This window comes from Phacochoerus africanus, chromosome 11 (assembly GCF_016906955.1).
Source record: "Phacochoerus africanus isolate WHEZ1 chromosome 11, ROS_Pafr_v1, whole genome shotgun sequence".
Taxonomy (NCBI): domain Eukaryota; kingdom Metazoa; phylum Chordata; class Mammalia; order Artiodactyla; family Suidae; genus Phacochoerus; species Phacochoerus africanus.
Genome location: NC_062554.1, coordinates 50,703,399 through 50,725,124, shown reverse-complemented (window position 1 = coordinate 50,725,124; position 21,726 = coordinate 50,703,399). Strand labels below are relative to the sequence as shown.

Genomic DNA, 21,726 nt, shown 5'->3' with positions numbered 1-21,726 from the left:
AACACATGGGGAGAAGAGGTCCTTAAACAGGTGATCCCACAAGGAACAGAGACTGGTTTTGGCACCACCACCACCAGAGCCTTCTACATGTATTAATGAGGAATATGAGGAAGAATTGAAAAAATTGAAAAAATCCAAGGGAACTCCCATGACCTCCATCTGTAGCAGGTGTTAATTTTCCACTCAAGAGCTCAAGATAGACAGACAGACAGACAGACAGAGACAGATAGGTATATATGAGTTTGTGTGTCTGTTTTCCTGGATTGCATGCTTTTAAAGACCAGGATAAATTTTCTTTTCTTTTTTATTTCCTGATATATATTTTAGGACTTGGTAGTGCATACCTAGTCATTGAGATTGAATTGACTTGAAACCATTAGACTCAGGGATTAGAGTTCTAGACTGGAAAAGTACTCAATAAGTTATAGGAATAAGTGTTCTCCTAATCCTACTAGTTTCTCTATTTGTTTGGTCCTAGGATGCTTCAATTGCTCTGAATCTCAATTTACCTGCCCATAAATGTACCTTAAATAATTCTCATGTTTGTTTACTTGTACATAATAATTAAAATACATTATACAAATACAAGACATAAGGATTCTTCTGGATTTTAACATTTCTTCCATTTTCCCATGTTACTACTCATCTTTCTGTTTTTGTTTTTGTTTTTTTTTTTAATATTACAGAGGTTAAATTTTTCCTTAAGTGATGTAGTTCTTTCTAGATAAAAGCTCAAATAAGGACAAATTTTAGGAAAGGACACACTGTGTAACTTCGGTTTAATTAGTTTTTATTTATTTATTTATTTATTTTTGTCTTTTTGCCATTTCTTGGGCCACTCCTGTGGCATATGGAAGTTCCCAGGCTAGGGGTCTAATCGGAGCTGAAGCCGCTGGCCTACGCCAGGGCCACAGCAACGCTGGATCCGAGCCGCATCTGCAACCTACACCACAGCTCACGGCAATGCCGGATCCTTAATCAACTGAGCAAGGCCAGGGATCAAACCTGCAACCTCATGGTTCCTAGTCAGATTTGTTAACCACTGCGCCACGACAGGAACTCCCTAATTAGTTATTATGTTTCATTGAATCATGAATTTAAATTTATGGTTTATAAAGCAGAACATGAGTTTATACAATGCATTCAATAGTTTAACTAATGTTTTATACGGTAATTATTAGGGATCATAACTCTCTTTTTCTAGCTCTAAAATTCTTCATTTGAAAAGGAATAGAGGTTATTAGATATTCCTGAAAATCCATAAGATTCTATGAAAAAAATGTAGCTGAGGAGTTTTCACTGTGGAGCAGTGAGTTAAGGGTCTGGCATTGTCTCTGCAGTGGCTTAGGTTGCTACCAAGGCAAGGGTTCGGTCTTTAGCCTGGCACAGTGGGTTAAGGATCCAGCATTACTGCAGCTGTGGTGTAGGTCGCGGCTGTGGCTCAGATTTGATCGCTGGCCTGGAAACATCCCTATGCCGAGGGTGTAACTGCAAAAAAAGTGTGGCTGATATTGTTTAAGCAGTTAATATATTCCAGGCATTCTAAGAAGTGCTTTTAAGACATTTTATCCTGTAATCCTTACAGTAATCCTATGAGGTAGGTAGAATTACTATCTTCATTTTCCCCATAAGATACCAGGTTTTGAATCTGGGTATTTTTTTTTTTTTCATAAGTCTATAGTTTATCCAGAGATTCTGCCCATGAGCTCAAGGAAAACTGATTAATGACTGAGTCAAAACTGAGCATCATGAACACAGCAATTTGGTCCTGGTTAACTTGATGAGCATCAGCTACTGTCTTTCTCCAGCCTGTTCCGGATGTATTGACTTGTGTTGGAGAAACAATGCAGTTGTGCTTTTTGCAGTACCCTGATGACTCCATGGTCTCCCTTGGAGTCAGAGCTGTGACTCAGTGAGGCTACAATGGAATCTACTACAATGTATATCATAGCTCCTTGAATAATAAGTGTCACCTGAGAGGGTAGCTCAAGACTCTCAAAGACATATAAGGAGAGCCTTCTGACTGCTGAGGCTCACGTCTTGATTCAGTCTCATTCCTGTGCTTTTCAAGGAGTGGAAAATGACATCTCAGACATCACAATGGGCGAGGAGCAGACCCTCATAAGCAACCTATGTCTTCAGCCTCCGGGTCAAGGCATAAAATAACCTTGGGATCTAGCCTAGTTTCTTCTGTCTCTATTACATTTTCAGTAAGCCTTCAAATCTGGATTTACATAATGCCATGACTCAGTGAAGAGCTAAGCCTAAGCCAATCAGAGATATCATTATGATATGGCATATTACACAGAGGAAGTTAGAACAAGCCTGGATCACATGTCTCCTCTTCCACAAAGCCTTTCCAAAGGTCCCTAGCAGAGATGATCACTCATTCCTCCAAGCCTTTATAGCTTCTCTGGGTTTATGTTAATGTCATAGTGTGTAACTGTTGAAAGGAAGGGCACAGGAGTCAGACCGTAAGACTTCCTTTTTTTTTTTTTTTTTAAGTTTTGTTGAAATGTAGTTAATTAACAAAACTGTGATAACTTCCTCTGTACAACAGAGTGATTCAGTTATACAGATAGATGCATCCCTTCTCTTCCCTATTCTTTTCCTACATAGATTATCAAAGCATATTGGACAGAGCTCTCTGTGCTATACAGCAGGTCCCCATTGTTCAGTCATTCTATATACCACGGTGTGCATATGACAATCCCAAACCCCCAGTCCATTCCCCTACCCCGAACCCTGTCCCCTTTGATAACCATGTTTTTAAAAGTCTGTGTGTCTGTTTCTGTTCTGCAAATAAGTTCATTTGTATCCTTTTTTTAGATTCCACATATAAGTGATATCATATGATGTCTTTCACTGTCTAAATAACTTCACTTAGTATGATAATTTCCAAGTCCATCCATGTTGCTGCGAATGGCATTATTTCATTCTTTTTATGACAGTAATATTCCATTGTATATATGTACCACATCTTCTTTATCCATTTCTCTGTTTATGAATATTTAGTTTGCTTCCATGTCTTAGCTATTGTAAATGGTGCTGCAATGAAAATTAGGCTGCATGTATCTTTCAAATTATGGATTTCTCTGGATAGATGCCCAGGTGTGGGATTTCTGAATAATATGGTAGTTCTATTTTTAGTTTTCTGAGGAATCTCCATACTGTTTTCCATAGTTGTTGCACCAATTTACATTCCCACCAACAGTGTAAAAGGGTTCCCTTTTTTCCTCACTCTCTCCATAATTTACTTTTTGTAGAATTTTTGATAATGCCCATTCTGGCTGGTGTAAGGTGGTACCTCATAGTAGTTTTGATTTGCATTTCTCTAATAATTAAGGATGTTGGACATCTTTTTCATGTGTTTTTTGGCCTTCTATATGTCTTCTTTGGAGAAATGTCTGTTTAGATCTCCTACCCAATTTTGGGTTGTGTTATTTCTTTTTTTTTTATATATTGAGCTGCAAGAGGTGATTGTATATTTTGGAGATTAATCCCTTGTCAATCATTTCATTTGCAAATATTTTCTCCCATTTTGTGGTTTGTCCAGATCATAGGACTTTTATTCCTAGTTTTGTGAATTACTAGCTGGGAAAATTACTTAACTTCTCTGTGTCTCTATTTTTCTCATGTATAAAATGGGGAAAAGACTACTGTTAATACTTAATAAGATTATAGTGAGGATCAAATGAGCTACTCTAAGTAAAGTGCTTAAGGATAATACCTAGCACATGGAAAGCTCTAAAATGTGTTTTCTTTTGTTCTCACATTTTATTACAGACAAGTCTATTATGTCTGATTCTGTTTTTTTATTTATACCTGATTCTAAACATCCAATGATGGAATCCTTCAGGGCACGGGCTTATTCATCTTTATACACTTAACATGAAAATAGTATCTACTGTAAAACAAACATTTAATAAATATCAATTGAATTGCTTCTCCAGTATGTCTTGTGGAAAAAGAGATCTGAGTACTTTGGGCTGACCTTTAGCCACATTGAAATCTGGACAAATATAAGTCTGTAGCTACTCATCTGCATTTTGTTTCATCCCTCAACCATAAATGACAAACTTTCTCAGACATATCATCTCTGTTACTTTCAGGGGAGTATTTTTGAAAAGACAATGTAAAATTTGAGAGGAAATTCGTTTTCTTTTTTTTCTTTTTTTTTGTTTTTTTTTTTTTTTGGTCTTTTTAGGGCCACACACGTGACATATGGAGGTTCCCAGGCTAGGGGTCTAATCGGAGCTGTAGCCACCAGCCTGCACCACAGCCACAGCAGCATGGGATCCAAGCCACGTCTGCGACCTATACCTATATCCAGCAATGCTGGATCCTTAACCCACTGAGCATGGCCAGGGATGGAACCCGCAACCTCATGGTTCCTAGTCGGATTCATTAACACTGAGCCACAATGGGAACTCCAGGAAATTCATTTTCAATAGCAGAATTTCAACCATGAAAAAGATAAGATACTTTGGAATGTGAGGTCTGACCAGCAGGGTTGACCAGAACATTGATGGAAACTTGTCTCCCTGTACAAATTTTGTGTTCCTCTTCCTTGTTTCATTATAATAGTAATAAGAGTATCAGTGAGCTCACAGGGTCTGAATCCTCCTTAAGAGACATCAATAAGTTGTACTTTAATGCTTCCACCATAGACTGGCAGGCCTTAGGCTTCCTGGCATCTCCTAATCAGGGGGTTCAGAGGAGAAACTCTTGGATAAACTGAATAAGCTTGTTTTGTAAGTGTTTTGTTAAAGTGTGTGTTTAAATATTCCTGAAATAAAAGATTTTTCACTTTAATATTTTTCAGACTATTTGAAGGTGACTTGAGGGAGAGAAAGGGAGCAGTCTCCGGAAGATGCTGGACCTGACTCTTCTTTATGAAGGTAATTACTTTATTGTCTAAAGTAGACAGCTCAGCCTAGAGGAAATCCAGAGGGGTGGCTGCCATAGAAAAATGTGTTTCTAATTAAGAAATAAAGAGGGAGGAGGAATTAAAGCATAAAATGTCTCTTTTCAGCAAGTTTAAACAACAAAAGAAAACATTCAGGAGTTTTCTGCTGTGATTGGGAACAATCTCAATGAATTTGTAGAGGACGCATAACTTCTACAATGTCACTGATGTGTCTCAGGTCACTGCTGTGTCTTGGGTTTGATCCCTGGCCCAGGAACTTCCACATGCTGGGGGTGCAGCCCCCCCAAAAAAAATGAAATCCCATCGCTGTTATTCCTCTATCCTTGAGTAAAGTTGGAAACCACCAAGGGACTCTTGGATTTTTGGTAGGATGCCCTCTCTCTCCAATAACAGAGCCTTTAGGATGTTTCTGAAGTTTCTTAGAAGGTAAATGCACCAGGCTCAGTGCATAAAATAGTGTGGCTCTCAGAAGGAGGCTTGGGAGCTGCTAGAAAAGAGTCATGGTCCATATCAGATGAAGAATCAACACAAGGAAAATAGCATCTCTCTCTCTCTCATGGTCCAGGCACCTTCCTAACAAAGGGGATGGAGATCATAGGTGATAGAAGGAGGCAGAAGGTAGACGTTTGATTGGAGACAGAGGTTTTTCCTCCAGCTCTTTCTCCTTTTCATAGCCTTAGTCCTCTCTCCTCTTTTCAAGTTCCTTAGATGATACAAAGAGTCCAGGGCCTTCGTTTATAGCTCCTTCCCTCCTTTCATTCTGCAAAAAGACATAGAAAAAGATGTAGAACTTCCAGTTGCAATGTGGCCCTCTTTGCTTTTCTGTTGTGCTGGATCCTAATCGGTGTCCATCATATCTCGCCATGGGGCCAGAGCCACAGTAAGTTAAACACACCACTGACTCCTTTGATTACCATTTCTTCATAAGGGTAGGAAAAGTGTGCTTATTGAGGGTAATTTCTTTTCCTGGTTTGGCATGTGAAAAACGTGTAAGTGTTCCTGTTTAGTACTTTATCTCTTCTCAACTAGAAAGATTCCTAAGCATTTGGGAAGCAGTTTCTTAACATTTAAGAGCAAAAAGTTTCAGCTCCATAATTTGGCCCTGTTGTGTTCTACCTGTGTGATCTTAAGCAGAAAACTTTTTTTTCCCCTTGAAGCCTTAGAAATTCATCCATAAATTGAGGATCAAATGAGATCATTTTGTATAGCATTTAGTGTAACATCTAACAAGTAGTAAGGGCTCCATAAATAATAATCTTTATACTACTGAACCAAACACAAAAAATTGAAGCTTAAATGGGTGAAGGAGCTATTTAAAACAATTATATACAGATAGTCCCCAACTTACAATAGTTCAACTTAATGATTTCTCGACTTTCTGATGATGCAAAAGCCACATGCATTTAGTAGAAACCGCATTTCTGTTTTTGAATTTTGATCTTTTCCCCAGGATTTTTATACAGTTGAGGAGGAAAAAGAAAATACTTTATTTTGCTTCTGGAATTGAGTCTGTTAATATGAAAAGAGAGGAAATCCTATCCTGCTCTCAGTTATTTAAAACCACTTTCTTCTATTTATTCCCATTCCTCATAGGCTCAGTCTCACACCTAGATGAGTGGGAAGAAAAGTGGGAAAGGTGGAAAAAATGGTGTAGTGGCAAACATCACCCCCCTTTTAGTGGCAAGAGATTCTTCTCAGAATAATATAAAAATAATGACAATTAAAACTATTTTATTTTGAAGCTATGGGAAGGGGGTCTGAGGTAATACTAGAAAATAAAATAGACAAAATGATGAAGCATTATGACACACCAGTCCACACCACTCAGCATGCCCTGGAAGAACAACATGTAAGGATTCCAGAGCCAAATTTCCCATCTTGGGGCATAAAGAATTCCACATCCTCAGCCCATCCATACATTCTTATTAAATCTCAGGGATGTGGTTTGTCCTATGCAATATTTTTTTCAGGGCTGTTTTTACTTCTTTGTTCCTCAAGGTATAGATCAAAGGGTTCAGCATTGGTCCTACAAGATTCATTAGAATCTGAACTACAGTTCCCAGCATGGGGTTAGGGGTAGGCTGCAGATAGACAGTAATGATGGGCCCATAGGCACAGAGGATGGCCATGAGGTGGGCACTGCACGTAGAGAAGGCTCGGCGACGGCCCTCAGTTGATTGAATACGCAGGATAGAGATTGTGATTCGAGTGTAGGACATAAGAATTAGGAGAAAGCAGACGAGAGATACTAGGCCAACATTGGTGAAGCTCACCCGCTGGGCCAAGGATGTATCAGCACAGGCCAAGGGTAAGAGTGCTGGGATATCACAAAAGAAGTGATCCACTTCATTGGGACCACAATACGGCAAGGTGAAGGTGAGCAACGTGAGGACACTGGAATGGATGCATCCTAACAGCCATGTGCCCACAGCCAAGGCCACACAGATTCTAGGGTTCATGATGACCATGTATTGCAGAGGGTAGCAGATGGCAGTGAAGCGGTCATAGGCCATCACGGTATACAAGAAGCACTCAATGCTGCCAAGAAAGTGGAAGAAGAAGAGCTGGGAGGCACAGTCCTGGTAGGAAATGAGTGGGCTCAGCCCCATGAGATAGAGCAGCATTTTAGGACAAGTCACAGAGGAGAAACTCATGTCAAACACAGACAAGTTCCCCAGGAAGAAATACATTGGTGTGTGAAGGCGAGTAGAAGAAAGAACAGCCACAAGGATAGACAAATTTCCCAGCAGGGTGCAGGCATAGAAGGGCAAGAACAAGATGAAAAGTACAGTCTCCAGTCCCTCTGTGTGTGGGATTCCCAATAGGACGAACTCAGTCACCACCGAGCAGTTCTTCATCTCCGTGAGAACCAGTCTTGGGGGAGGAAGAGGAAGCAGAGGACATGCAAGAACTCCCTGGCTTGATGTCAATGGGGCGAATGTGCTGGGAGTGAAACCTATGGTTTAAATGACAGTGCTTGAGTTCAAAGTTATGGAAATACTACTTATGATCCGAAGTACGGGACATTTAAACCAGAATGTAGCTACCATAGCAAACTTAATAATTTCTGTATCAAATATTTTTGTTGTACTGATCCTAGATGCAAACACCTTTTATTAAAATAGTACTTTAAAAAATCATGTTGGGGCTAGGATTTTAAAGGGAAGGGAGGTGCCCACACAAACATATTCTCCCCCAGAGTGGAGGGGTATCAGAAGCCTGAGAATCAGCCAGAGGCTCTTTCATATCTCTGGAGACATGAATCACTACATTTGTAAGTCACTTCCACTGACAAAATTACATTTTCTCTCTCTGTTTTTGGTGAGCCATAGGGTTAAAAAATCACTACATTACAGTTTGAAATGCTTACACAACATAATCTCAGTTCATGTAAGCCTCACAGTAACCCTCTGAAATAAATCTATAGATAAGGAAACATCTGAACATTTCAAAAGGCTAAATAACTCTCCTAAATTGAATTTACTGTAGTTGCAGAGCTAGGGATCTAAGTCCTTGTTTTTTCTTACATGGGTCTTCCCACTGTGCCCATCTGTGATGGACTGTGCCATTAGTGACCTTGTCAAAATTTGCCCCACCCTCTCCCATATTATTCATGTTTCTCCTTTTGATGTCACCAGGCTCTAAAAATGCTCCTCTTCCTCCTTAGAAAGGAATGGATAGAAACCCAGATGAAGATCTGCAACACCACCATTACCACCACACACACAAACATAAAGACTAGAAAAGGAAATACTTTCAATGTGTACTGCTATACCCTCAGTACAGAAAAGAGAAAACAGTGCCTGGCACAGAAAAGTTTCTTTTTCTTTTTCTTTTTCTTTTTCTTTTTAGGGCCACACCTGTGGCATATGGAAGTTCCTGGGCTAGGGGTTGAATCAGAGCTGTAGCTGCCAACCTACACCATAACCACAGCAATATTAGATCTGAGCTGCATCTGTGACATGCACTGCAGCTTGTGGCAAAGCCGGATCCTTAACCCACTGAGTGAGGCCAGGGATTGAACCCATATCCTCATGGACACTACGTCGGGTTTTTAACCCACCGAGCCACAATGGGCACTCCGTGTTATCTCTTTAATTGTCTCTTTTATATGCATATTTTAAATTTTTCTTGATGCCTTATTATTCTTTTTTTTTTTTTTTGTCTTTTTGCTATTTCTTGGGCCGCTCCCTTGGCATATGGAGGTTCCCGGGCTAGGGGTCTAATCAGAGCTGTAGCCACCGGCCTACGCCAGAGCCACAGCAATGCGGGATCCGAGCCGCATCTGCAACCTACACCACAGCTCACGGCAACGCCGGATCCTTAACCCACTGAGCAAGGGCAGGGTCGAACCCGCAACCTCATGGTTCCTAGTCGGATTCGTTAACCACTGCACCACGACGGCAACTCCTGCCTTATTATTCTTATTTCATAATCTATAAATTCTTCTAATTTTTAAGTTTTTCGTTGAATGAGAAGACTCACAACTGAACAACTGGGGAAAAAAAGGCTATCATTCATTTATCTTGTACAAGAACTTATATGACACTATCAGATATTAGTCTTCCTAAACAAGCCTGTAAAGAAGCTTATTCCTCTTTTGTACCATCCTCTGAATATTTGGAGTTTCTCTGTTTACCTTCCTGGCACTTGTCCCCAAGAAGAAGCTTTGCACTGTGCTCTAAAAGCTGAACCGATACGGAGCTCCCATCATGGTGCAGAAGAAACATATCCGACTAGGAACCATGAGATTGCAGGTTCAATCCCTGGCCTGGCTCAGTGGGTTAAGGATCTGGCATTGCTGTGAGCTGTGGTGTAGGTTCCAGATGCAGCTTGGATCTGGCATTGCTGTAACTGTGGCTTAGGCTGGAGACTATAGCTCCGATTAGACCCCTAGCCTGGGTAACTCCATATGCCACGAGTGTGGCACTAAAGAATAAAAAAAGACAAAAAGACGAAAAAAAAAAAAAAAGCTGAGGCGACTTAAGACAAGAGCTACATAATCTATACTGTCTTGAAAAAATGTCCTGGATAGTTCATCCAGAGGAGTCAGACATTACAGAAAGAATTGGACTGTAGGTAGCCTGGTGTAGGCTCTTTTAGAGTGTCCAACGTTTTAGTCATGTTGCATCAAATCCAAAACTCTGATTGTAAAAGGCAGTAATAAGAAAGGAGTTTTGGAGTTGATGAGGCAATGTGGTGAGTTGAACAACAAACTAAGCAAACCATGTCCTATTCTTATGCCCAGGAACCCCAGGTTCATGTTCATCCTGAAGGCTGATACCGGTTTGTAAACCGAGAGCTCCAGGTTCTCCTTTCCACTGTATACTTTTGAGGAAGAAAAGATTGGGGGAAAAAAGAGATGATGGTGGCACTTATGTGACTTACAAGGAGGACGTTTAATCCTTTTATTATCTCTCTAGGGTCTTCCATCCAAATTTGCCTGTGACATCACACCATAAGCCAGGGTCAGGAATCTCTTCCTATGATCTGGAAAGTTCTTTCTTCTTAGTGAAATAAATTAAGATTAAATAACAGAAAGCTGAAAGTACCTCTGTGCTCTGCAAAGATTTTTTTCCATGACATAGTAGCTACATTGTTTTCTCATATGTGGAGATTTAAATGCTTTGTGAGCCCTTGGGATTCCATTCTTGAATGAGTCTTGATTCAAGGGAGTTGCAGAGCAAAGGGAGTAATTAGGAATGAGTAGATGATCTGGTTGAAGCAGAATATGGTAATTCCACCCTTGTGCCATTACTGTGATATGAATACGATAAAGCCCATCTATATTTTCTATTTCTGTGATTGACCTTAAAGAAGAGAAAAGGTGAGAGGAACAGCTCAATCTTAGGACACATGTAGAAACTATTTCCTCAGTTTCAGGGTATATTTTTAGAATGAGAAATAACTGGAATTCCCGTCGTGGCTCAGTGGTTAATGAATCGGAGTAAGAACCATGAGGTTGCAGGTTTGATCCCTGGCCTTGCTCAGTGGGTTAAGGATCCGGCGTTGCCGTGAGCTGCGGTGTAGGTCACAGATGCAGCTCGGATCCTGTGTTGCTGTGGCTGTGGCTCTGGCATAGGCCATTGGCTACAGCTCCGATTAGACCCCTAGCCTGGGAACCTCCATGTGCCGCGGGAGCAGCCCTAGAAAAGGCAAAAAGACAAAAAATAAATAAATAAATAGAATGAGAAATAACCAAATATCTCAGGTTTTAAATATCTACTTTTCAAATACTTTATCTCAATTTCTCCATAGCCTTTCTGTTTTTCAAACTATGATATTTTGATTTGGAAATGCAATTTCCATTATCAGACTCTCTAACAAGCAGTTGTCTCAACTGGCAGAGTTAATTTTCCTGAACTTAAAATTGTTCTCCACATGATTTTCCAGAATTTTATTTAGCAAGAAATATTTGTTAATAACTTATTCAACATATACAAGATTTGTTAGTTAAATATGGAATTTCTCTTCTGTAAAGAGTCAAGAACCTTTCCTCTTAAGAACAGATGTTTGAAACGTGAGAGTTGTTGGTCTTTTATGTAGCTGAAAGCCATATTGTTTTTAAAGAACAAAAATAAATAAAAGGATAAAGTAATGAAATAGAGAAAATAAAAAGAGATCAACAATGCCAATTTTTGACTTTTGAAAATACTAAGAAAATAGATATACCTCTGCAAAGATTATTTTGAAAAAATATCAAAACAGAGAAGGCACATATCAGCAATATAAGGAATGAAAAATAGGACAGAAGCATAAGGAGTTAAGCAAATTATAAGAGATATTAAAGTATTTCCAATAAATTTGAAAACTCTGATAAAGTGGATAAAGTCTTAGAAAAATACAACCTAAAACAGACTAAAAAAAAAAGAAATGGAAAATATGAATGTTTGTGCATGTAAGTTTCTATTGCTGCTTAACAAATTACTCCAAATATTAGTGGCTTAAAAGTACTGATATTTATTATCCCACTGTTTCCACGGGTCAGGAATCCAAGCATAGAATCTCTCATCAGGTTACAGCCTCTTGGCTAGGGCTGCAGTCTTCTTGAAGGCTTGACAGGGGAAGGATTTGCTTCTAAGCTTAATCACGTGGCCGTTGGCAGACCTGAGACCTGTCTGTAGGACTGCCTCACAACACAACAGCTGGCTTCTCCCAAAGCAGTCAATCTAGGAGATGACAAGATAGAGCAAGAACACCCAAGATCGAAGCCACAGTCTTTTATAACTTAATCTTGGAAATGATATCCCATCATTTCTGCCACATTCTGTCCACTAGAAGGAAAGAACTAAATCCAGGGGAAGTGATTACATAACACAAATCCTAGAAAGGAGTGTCAAAGGAGGACATATCAGAGGCATTGTAGAACAATAGGGGAATGATGAACTAGTTAATAAATGGTACTGGGACAACTGGCTATTTGTATATTTTTTAAGTAGAAAGGAATTGAATTCCCACTTCATATCAAACAAAAGTTAATTCCATGTGGGTTAAAGGCTTAAAAGTGAAAAACAAAACTGTGAGAAAATACGTACGTAAATTAAAGATAATTTTTGATTTCTAAAAAAAGTATTCTGAAAGAGATTATAAAGAAAAACTTTGATAGCCATTCACGTTAAAATAAAGGTAGTGATTATATAAAAATTCCTTAAAGCTAATAGAGAGGAACCACAAACTAAAAAAATAAAATTTGCAGTGCATTTTGTCAATATAAGATTAGTATCAAGAATATGTATAGAATGACTATAAATCAACTTTATAAAAGTCAAAATATTAGGAGTTCCCGTCGTGGCACAGTGGTTAATGAATCTGACTAGGAACCATGAGGTTCAATTCCTGGCCTTGCTCAATAGCTTAAGGATCTGGCATTGCCGTGAGCTGTGGTGTAGGTCGCAGACACAGCTCGGATCCCACGTTGCTGTGGCTGTAGTGTAGGGCAGCGGCTACAGCTCCAATTAGACCTCTAGCCTGGGAACCTCCATGTGCTGCGGGAGCAGCCCTTAGAAAAGGCAAAAAAAAAAAAAGACAAAAAAAGTCAAAATACTAAAAAGAAAACTAAAAAAAATAATTTCCCAAAGAAGGAAACTCAAATTTTTATTAAACATATTAAAAACTACTTAACTCTGTTAATAATCAAGTATTACAATTTGAAAACACAATGGACACAATTTCACACCATCAGATGGGCAAGTATTACGAAGGATGTCAATATACATGAAGTGTTGACAAGAATGAGATGTGCTACAAATTCTCATCCACTGAGCATGTGGATGTAATTGTTGAAGTCACTTCAGAAAACATTTTGGCATTACTTTGTAAATTTGCTATCTGTGTGCCCTCTAAGTTAGCCACTGTGATCCTCAATGCATCTTCTGAACTTCCTTGTAATAAGATACATTACAAACTTAACAGTTTCATCTTCTAAGACTTGTTGGATGACATCCTTTACCTAGTACTGCATGTGTCCTAGAGGTAAACAGCCTTACCTCCTGTTGGGAAGATAAGATGGGTTCCCAAAATACATGCAGCATGAATAACACATGCAAAGTATATGGTTCCAAATGAAAGCTATCACTGCCTGTCTGCGAAGATCAAAGAGGGCATAAAACTTCATGATTTCTGGCATTATTCTTTTGCCCTCTCAGCCCCCTCAGAGGGCCTCACCACTGAATAGGCTGTAGTAACTCACATGCACACACACACCACACATCATGTTCTTTACCACTGAGCACTCACACAAAAGGCCTCAGGAGGAGATTCACTCTGTCTGTGGCTCTGCTAAGCTGAGATAAAATAGTCATGTCTTGTGACAGAGCTTGGTAATCTTTTCAAATGAATATTCCTTTGCTCTGCAAAAGCATTTAAGTTTAATCAGGTCCCATTTGTTTATTTTTGTTTGTATTTTCTTATTCTAGGAGGTGGTTCCATGCGCCCTAATGTTCAGTGCAGCAGTATTTTTACACTAGCCAAGACATGGAAGCGACCTAAATCCCAATGACAGAAGAATGGATAAAGAAGATGTGGTACATATATACAATGGGACATTACTCAGCCATAAAAAAGAACAAAATAATGCTATTTGCAGCAACATGGATGGACCTGGAGATTATCATACTAAGTGAAGTAAGTCAGACAAAGGCAAATATCATATGTATCATTTGTATGTGGAATCTAATAAAAATTATTCAAAATAACTTATTTTTCAAACAGAAACAAACTCAAAAAGTTTGAAATCAAATTTATAGTTACCATAGGGGAAATTATAGGGGGAAATAAATTAGGAGGATGGGATTAACATATACACACTACTTTATATAAAATAGATAATTAATGAGGGCTTACTACATAGCATAGGGAAATCTACTCAATAGTCTGTGATTACCTATATGGGGAAAAAGAGTAGATGTATGTATATGTTAAGTGATTCACTTTGCTGTACACTGAAACTAACAACATTGTAAGTCAAATATACTCCAATAATTTTTTTAAAAATATTATTCTAGGATGCTCACTCCATCACTTTTTGTGATTTATAGATCAATGCTAATGGAGTGATTGATACTGACAGAGGGAAGCTGAGCAACTTCTGAGGGAGATTGTTTTTATGAGCAAGAGTGAAGACTGTTTACCTGCATACCTAAGAAAATTGGCCACAAAACCATCTCCAGTACAAGGATCAAAGGTATCAGCATATGTCTAGGCACCCATTGGACCTATTTCAACAGATCTGTGGCAATGAGCAGTTTTTGCTGAGATGCTGTGACTTTCTTCTTAGGCTGTACACACTGTGTTCCAGAACATCCATCTCTTCCCTGATTATCCCTGTTCAATAATTCCACTTGTGCCTTGGTGGGACTCAGCCCACGTCAAAGCCCACTCTTGAACCATTATCAATATAGCCTTGAAAAAACTGATTTCAAATTCGACTAGCCTCTGTGACAGAGGTCAGCAACCTATGGCCTGTGGGGAATATCCTGCCTTCTGCTTATTTGTGTAAATGAAATTTTATTGAAACAAACCTCTCTTGTTTCATTAGTTTACATATTTTCAATGAGTGTTTTCATGCTACCATACAGAATTTTGTACTTGTGACAGAAACAATATCATCCTCAAAGCATAAAATATTTACTAACTGGACATTTAGAGAAAATGTTTGCTGATGCCCAGTCTGTGAGATGGGGAAATGTCACAGGTTTATATTGGTTAGAATTGCTTCCCATATGTCTTTATGGCAGAAAAATCCTTATAACTGTCATAGGAATATAGATATTTTTGGACTGCACCCACAGCATGTGGAAGTTCCCAGGCCAGGGATCGAATCTACACCATGGCAGATCTTTAAACCTGCTGAATCACCAGGTGACTTCATAAATGCATTTTAAAAAATTAATTTAATACAAAAATGGGGGGAAAATAAATCAGCTTTACCCCCCAATGCACTAGTGACCTCCTTCTGAAAGAGTCTGGCCACCAGCCAGTTTCTTCAGGGCTTCCTTGACATCTTTGTTTCTTAGAGTGTAGATTGTGGGGTTCAGCATGGGGGTAACTACATTGCCAAAGATTTGCACTGGGGTTACCAGCACCTTGCTCAGATATGGCTGGGTATAGATGAGGGCACAGGGCCCGAAGAACAGTGTAACCACTGAGAGGTGAGAAGCACAGGTTGACACTGCCTTGCATCTCCCCTCCACAGAGTGCATCTTTAAGATTGCAATGGTGACGCGGATGTAGGAGATAAGGATGAGGAGGAAGCATGTCATGGGCACAAGGCCAATGTTGGTGAAGCTCACTGTCTCAATGATGAGGGTATTACCACAGGCCAAATTGACGACAGGAAAGATGTCACAAAAGAAATAGTCACCTCGTTAGACCCACAGTATGGCAATTGGAAGGTCAGCGTAGTGAGAATTGTGGCATGAAAAGAGCTAGTAATCCAGGTGCCAGCAGCCAGCAGGGCACATGCCCGATGGCTCACGAGGATGGTGTAATGCAATGGATGGCAGATGGCAGCAAATTGGTCATATGCCATCACCATGTAGAGCAGGCAGTCAGTGCTGCCAAGGAAGTAGTAAAAGAAGACCTGGGACGTGCAGCCACCCAGGGAGATGACTCAGTCCTTCACCAGCAGGTTGGCCAACATCTTTGGGGTGCTCACTGAAGAGAAACCGATGTCCAGCACAGAGAGGTTACAGAGAAAGAAATACATAGGGGTGTGGAGGTGGGAATCAGACATCACAGCTACCAGGATGAGTAAGTTTCCTAGCAGAGTGCAGAGATAAAAGATCCAGAAGACAACGAAGAGCGCATTTTCCTGCCCCTCTGTGCGTGGGATGCCCAACAGGATGAACTCTTTAACCAAAGTGCAATTTGTTATCTCCATGGAAGTTAGATTTGATTCTGGAGGGAAGGGAGAATGATAATAAGTTAATGATCCATGGCACCAAAATCGACTGCTTCCTGCCAATAGATCACAAAAAGAAAGACAATCATGGACTCTATGAATAAAGCTTATTGTGGCTCAGACTCTAGGAGCAGCAAATACTCCAGAAGTAGGTGCAGTCTCTGGGGTGAGGAATGAACACAGGCAGCTTGACTGGTATCTGGACAGACGTCGTTTTATTATTATCAGATAGAAAAGAGCACGTGACAGAGAGAGGAAGCATTGAGAACTGATGAAGGAAGGGACAGACAAAGAAAGGAAAGGAAAACAAAGTAGAGGTGAGAAAAGAAAAGCAAAAAAATTAGACGTATTTATAGAATTTTTATAACCACTTTCTTGTTAAGCCTTCATGGAGTCCTATAAGATAGGCATAATATTCCATTTCATAGGTGATATAGAAATTATGATTTAGGGACGTTAATTAACTTGTTCAGTTTCTCATATATAGATCATGAGAGATTCAGAATTAGAACCCAAAGATCATAAATCCATTCTACTATAATTGGAAAAAGAGAAAAAATAACTATGGAGATGAAGGAAAGATAAAAATTGATGTATTATCTGAACTGAGAAGATCTTGAAGACCATGTAGCCCAATAATTTTTTTGGGGGGGGCGGTACACGCATGGCATATGGAAGTTCCCTGGCTGTCACAGCTCTGCCACAGCTGCAGCAATGCCAGATCCTTAACCCACTGTGCCAGGCAGGAATTGAACCATTGCCTCAGCAGCAACCAGAGCCACCGGCAAAATCCGCTGTGCCACAGCAGAAACTCCTGCAATCGTTCACTTTTTAATTTAGATTCCTTCATAAACAACCTTGCCAAGTTGTCATTGAGTTCTTCCTTGGCAGTTTTTGTATTAACTCTACACTTGTTGCCTATTATTGTTGAACAATCCAGACAGTTATGCAATAAGGAATGTTACCACTACGTTTCTTACTCTATTTTTTGCCAGTACACTTAAATATTTCATGAACGTTCAAAGCAACTTTGAGAACATTGCTATCTGAAATGGATTTTTTCATATGTAAAACTATAAAGAGGCTTTCACTCTGGTTTCTGCTATTCATTGTTGGAACCGTTCTTTTTCTTTATTTGTTTTTTTTCTTTATTTTTATGAAAACCCAGGTCTTCACATATATAGTTTATATGTGTCCAGTTTCACAAGTTTAGTATTTACCTATCACCCAAGCCTATCTCTATGGATTTTTGACTCTGTCACCTAAAATAGACTATAATCTTCCCAGCATGTTTTTCCTTTAATTATGAGTTCTCTTTGTGTTCACCTTTTCATCTTTGCCCATGTAGAAACATCAATATATTTTTTTAACTTGAAAGAAACTGGTAGGGAGTTCCCTTCATGGCTTAGCGGTTAACGAACCCCACTAGGATCCATGAGGATGCTGGTTCAATCCCTGGCCTCGCTCAGTGGGTTAAGTATCTGGTGTTGCCTTAAGCTGTGATGTAGATCACAGATGCGGCTCAGATCCTACATTGCTGTGGCTGTGATGTAGGCCAGCAGCTGTAGCTCTAATTCGACCCCTAGCCTGGGAAATTCCATATGCCATGGGTGCTGCCCTAAAAAGAGAAAAGAAAAGAAAAAAAATAATAAATTGCTAAAATAACCTGCTTCAAATGGTAAAACATTTTTCTTTACTAAAAGAGTTGGATGTATTACATATCCTGTTCCTTATCTGAGTAGGGAGGAGATATTGATTAACTTTTAGAATTCTTTCTGTGTAAGTAAATTTGGGGGTTCTAATTAGCATTGCACAAATGTATATATAATAAAATTTCCAGAACCTATGGATTAAGTCAGTCACTGAAAAGACAGACTATCTCATAAGATTCTGGAAAGATTTTATTGTCTTTGTTTTGTTTTTTTCTCCAAAAGAGATTAAGAAATAACAAATTCCATGACCTACCTGGAACAGGATATTTCCTACAAATGAATCAACCATATGAATCAGATGAACTTAACATCCTAAACAGTTGTATTTTTTTTTTCATATATAAAGGGAAAGCAACGTTTGAGTGGAAAATCAGGAATAATGTGTGTAATGAATCAGAAAAACAGATTATTTACTTTGAGTAATCCACCTTACCCTTGTGCTTTATTTCTTCATTGCCTCAAGGAATAACAAAACATCTAAAATTTTTATGATAAAAAAATCGTAAGAGAGCACATAGGCCATGCCTTTTTAGATAACATTTTTATTTCTTTTTTTAAAAAAATTTGGATGGAAAAAATACATTCCATTGATTCTCTTGGTCTGAGAGGAGGAAGGGGGGAGATTATCAAATCAGAGAAATTATACAACACAACAAAATTTGCAAAAGTTTAGACACTGATTGAAAAACTCTCATTCCTACAATGCTAAATTATTCTCTTTATTCAGTATAGCAGACAGTAGCGCTATTCAATGAAATATGGAATTAAGTGAATTACAGAATGAAGATCTAGCTTTTTAAGGTAAATAATAGAATTGCTTTTGTATCTATTGACTTTGAGGAGCCTATGAACCAAGCATTTTGTGATATTCAAAATTCAGATGAATGCATGACTCCGAAACTAAAGAAAAGTTCAGGGCTTAAATGTAACCAAAAAATGTTAGATTACTTCTTTTGTGTATGAACAGGAAGATGAGTACAAAATATAGAACCCAAAGAGAACTGGGAGCATTTGAGAAGTTTGAAGGATTCTGAGTCCCTCCTTCACTCCTTTCCCTCACCATTGCCCATGTTATTCTATGGCTCAAATGCACTGTTAAATCACTAAGTTACATAAATAAATAATAATAGCTAAAGCTTAATTAGCACTCACTCTGAGCTAGAAGACACTATTATAACCCCTTTATTTCACATTAACCTATTTCATTCTCCTAACATCTGTAGTAGATACTATTATTCCCAATGCAGAAGAGTAAACTGAGCCATAGAAAATTAAGTAATTTGCCACCTTACTTAAGATTAAAGAATGAAATAATGTTATTTGCAGCAAATGGATGGACCTACAGTGAAGTACTAAAATGAAGTAATGCAGACAGAGAAAGACAAATGTCAAATTATATTTATATGTGGGATCTAATAAAAATGATACAAAAACAGAAACAGACTCACAGACTTTGAAAACAAACTTCTGGTTACCAAAAAGGAAACATGGGGTGGGGAAGGGTAAATGAAGAGGTTGGGATTAACATATACACACTACGATATATAAAATAGATTACTAACAAGGACCTACTTCATACCTCAGGAAATCTACTCAGTATTCTGTAATAAACTATATGGGAAACTAATCTGAAAAATAATGGATATATGTATAACTGATTCTCTTTGCTGTACACATTATATGTCAAATATACTCCAATAAAATAAAATAAAACAAATGATTACCAAATGGTAATTTCTGGAGCCTTCCCCCGAAATAGAGATATGGTGAGGTGTGCTAAGCATAATTACAACATGATTACAAGTTGGTCTATTTTTTTTGGCCATGCTTGGGGCAAGTGGATGTTCCTGGGCCAGGGATTGAACCTACACCACAGTAGAGACCCAAACCACTGGAGTGACAACACCAAATTCTTAACCTGCTATCCCACAAGAGAATTCCCTGTTTTAAGAGATAATAGTTCTCAGTTTTTCAGAGTCTCAGTCCAGGTTTCATGTTGTGAAAAAGCAGCCTCAATTTGCGTTTATTTTCTGTAAGGAAGTGGTGGAAATTTTGTAATGAGTCTACTTAGAGTGAATGGTGAAAAAAATAGAATAAGGAAGGTATGCAATAGGAAGGGCAGAAAGGAGCAAGAACAATAGGAAAAGATGAAAGGAGAGAGAGGAAAAAAGCAAACAATGAAATAAAAGTGTAAGCTTACACAGTCAAGTAAACAGGGTTCTAGTCCAAGTCAAATGCAGACTTACACTCTTCTGTTCTTCTGGTACCACTTATTCTCAGTCATTTTACTAAGGACTCTACAGACTGGCTTGGTCCTGGGGTCTTTAGACTTGCGGTGTTTCTGTATTTCTACCCTTGAGCTGACTAGGAGTCTGTGCAAATTAACTCTCAAACCAGACTCCACTGATTCGCTGATCCTTTCTCTAGGTTCTAAAACCTCCCTTAAGAGTGGATATCAGAGGATTAAACAGAACTGGCATCTCCAAGGGACCAGAATCCTTGAAGTCTGTTTTGAATCCCTAAGGCTTACAGGTAACATCATTTTCTCACTAATTAGTTTGGAGAAACTAATACTTTTTAGGGGGAGGAGGATGGGATATAACCAGTTGTTCTTTATACAGAAGATGATGAAAATTTTGCCCAGGACTATTCTAGAAGAGCTACCAGATATCCTGGAAAACATTCAATTTATTATCTATGAAAAGTGAAAAAATAGTGCTGCTTTAAAATTTTCATTCCTGACACTGAACAAAGGTCTCAATGATTGCTTCTTCCTCAAACCAATTATAGGGTTTGTGATTGCTGCATAGGAGTCAAAGCATAAGATTTTGAACCGTATGATCTGGGTTCAAATCCTGAATTACTTAAATTGCCTGATAATCACCAGATTTCTTTATCTATAAGGTTGAAATGATAATGTCTTTCATATTATAGTTTTATGAATGTCAGATGAGATACTGTGTGCGCAAATCAATTTTTGAACTGTAAACCTCTCTGTAAATATGAAGAATGAACACTATTTTGATTATTTTTCATTTAATACTAAGTACTATTTAAAATGACTGGAATAACGGGAGTTCCCGTTGTGGCTGGTTCGGTGGAAATGAACCCGACTAGTAGCCATGACGATGCAGGTTCAGTCCCTGGCCCCACTCAGTGGCTTAAGTATCCTGCATTACTGTGGCTGTGGCGTAGTCCAACAGCTGTGGCTCCGATTTGACCCCCCCACCTGGGAACTTGCATATGCTATACCTGTGGCCCTAAAAATAATTTTAAAATTTAAAAAATAAAATGACTGGAATAGGATCTTGAAGATACTTAGACTATTAGCATTTTTAATAACAGTTTTATTGAGATATAATTCACATAACATAAATTAGTTCATCCTTTTAGAGTATACAAGTCAGTGACTTTTAGTGAATTTACAGAGTTTTGCAGCCAATACAATCCAATTTTAGAACATTTCCATTACTTTCAAAAGATTCCTCATGCCCCTTTGTAGTCACTGCTTGTTCCCATCCCTAACACTAGGAATCCACTAATCTTTTTTGTCTTTATGGACTTGTCTTTTCTGGATAGTTCATGAAAATACAACCAGATATCATGTAGCCTTTTGCATCTGGCTTCTTCCATTTGGCATAATATTTTTAAGGTTCATCCACATCCTAGTATTTTTCAGTACT

At 38.6% G+C, this 21,726-nt stretch overlaps 1 protein-coding gene and 1 pseudogene across 1 annotated transcript; both read right to left on the bottom strand.

Annotated features, from left to right (window-relative positions):
- Positions 1-6,855: 6,855 nt before the first annotated feature.
- Positions 6,856-7,788, bottom strand: LOC125112128 (putative olfactory receptor 10D3). The gene has a single exon (XM_047754369.1). The coding sequence runs from the start codon at positions 7,786-7,788 to the stop codon at positions 6,856-6,858; it is 933 nt and encodes a 310-aa protein (XP_047610325.1).
- Positions 7,789-15,369: 7,581 nt separating this feature from the next.
- Positions 15,370-16,310, bottom strand: LOC125112127 (olfactory receptor 958-like; annotated as a pseudogene).
- Positions 16,311-21,726: the final 5,416 nt, after the last annotated feature.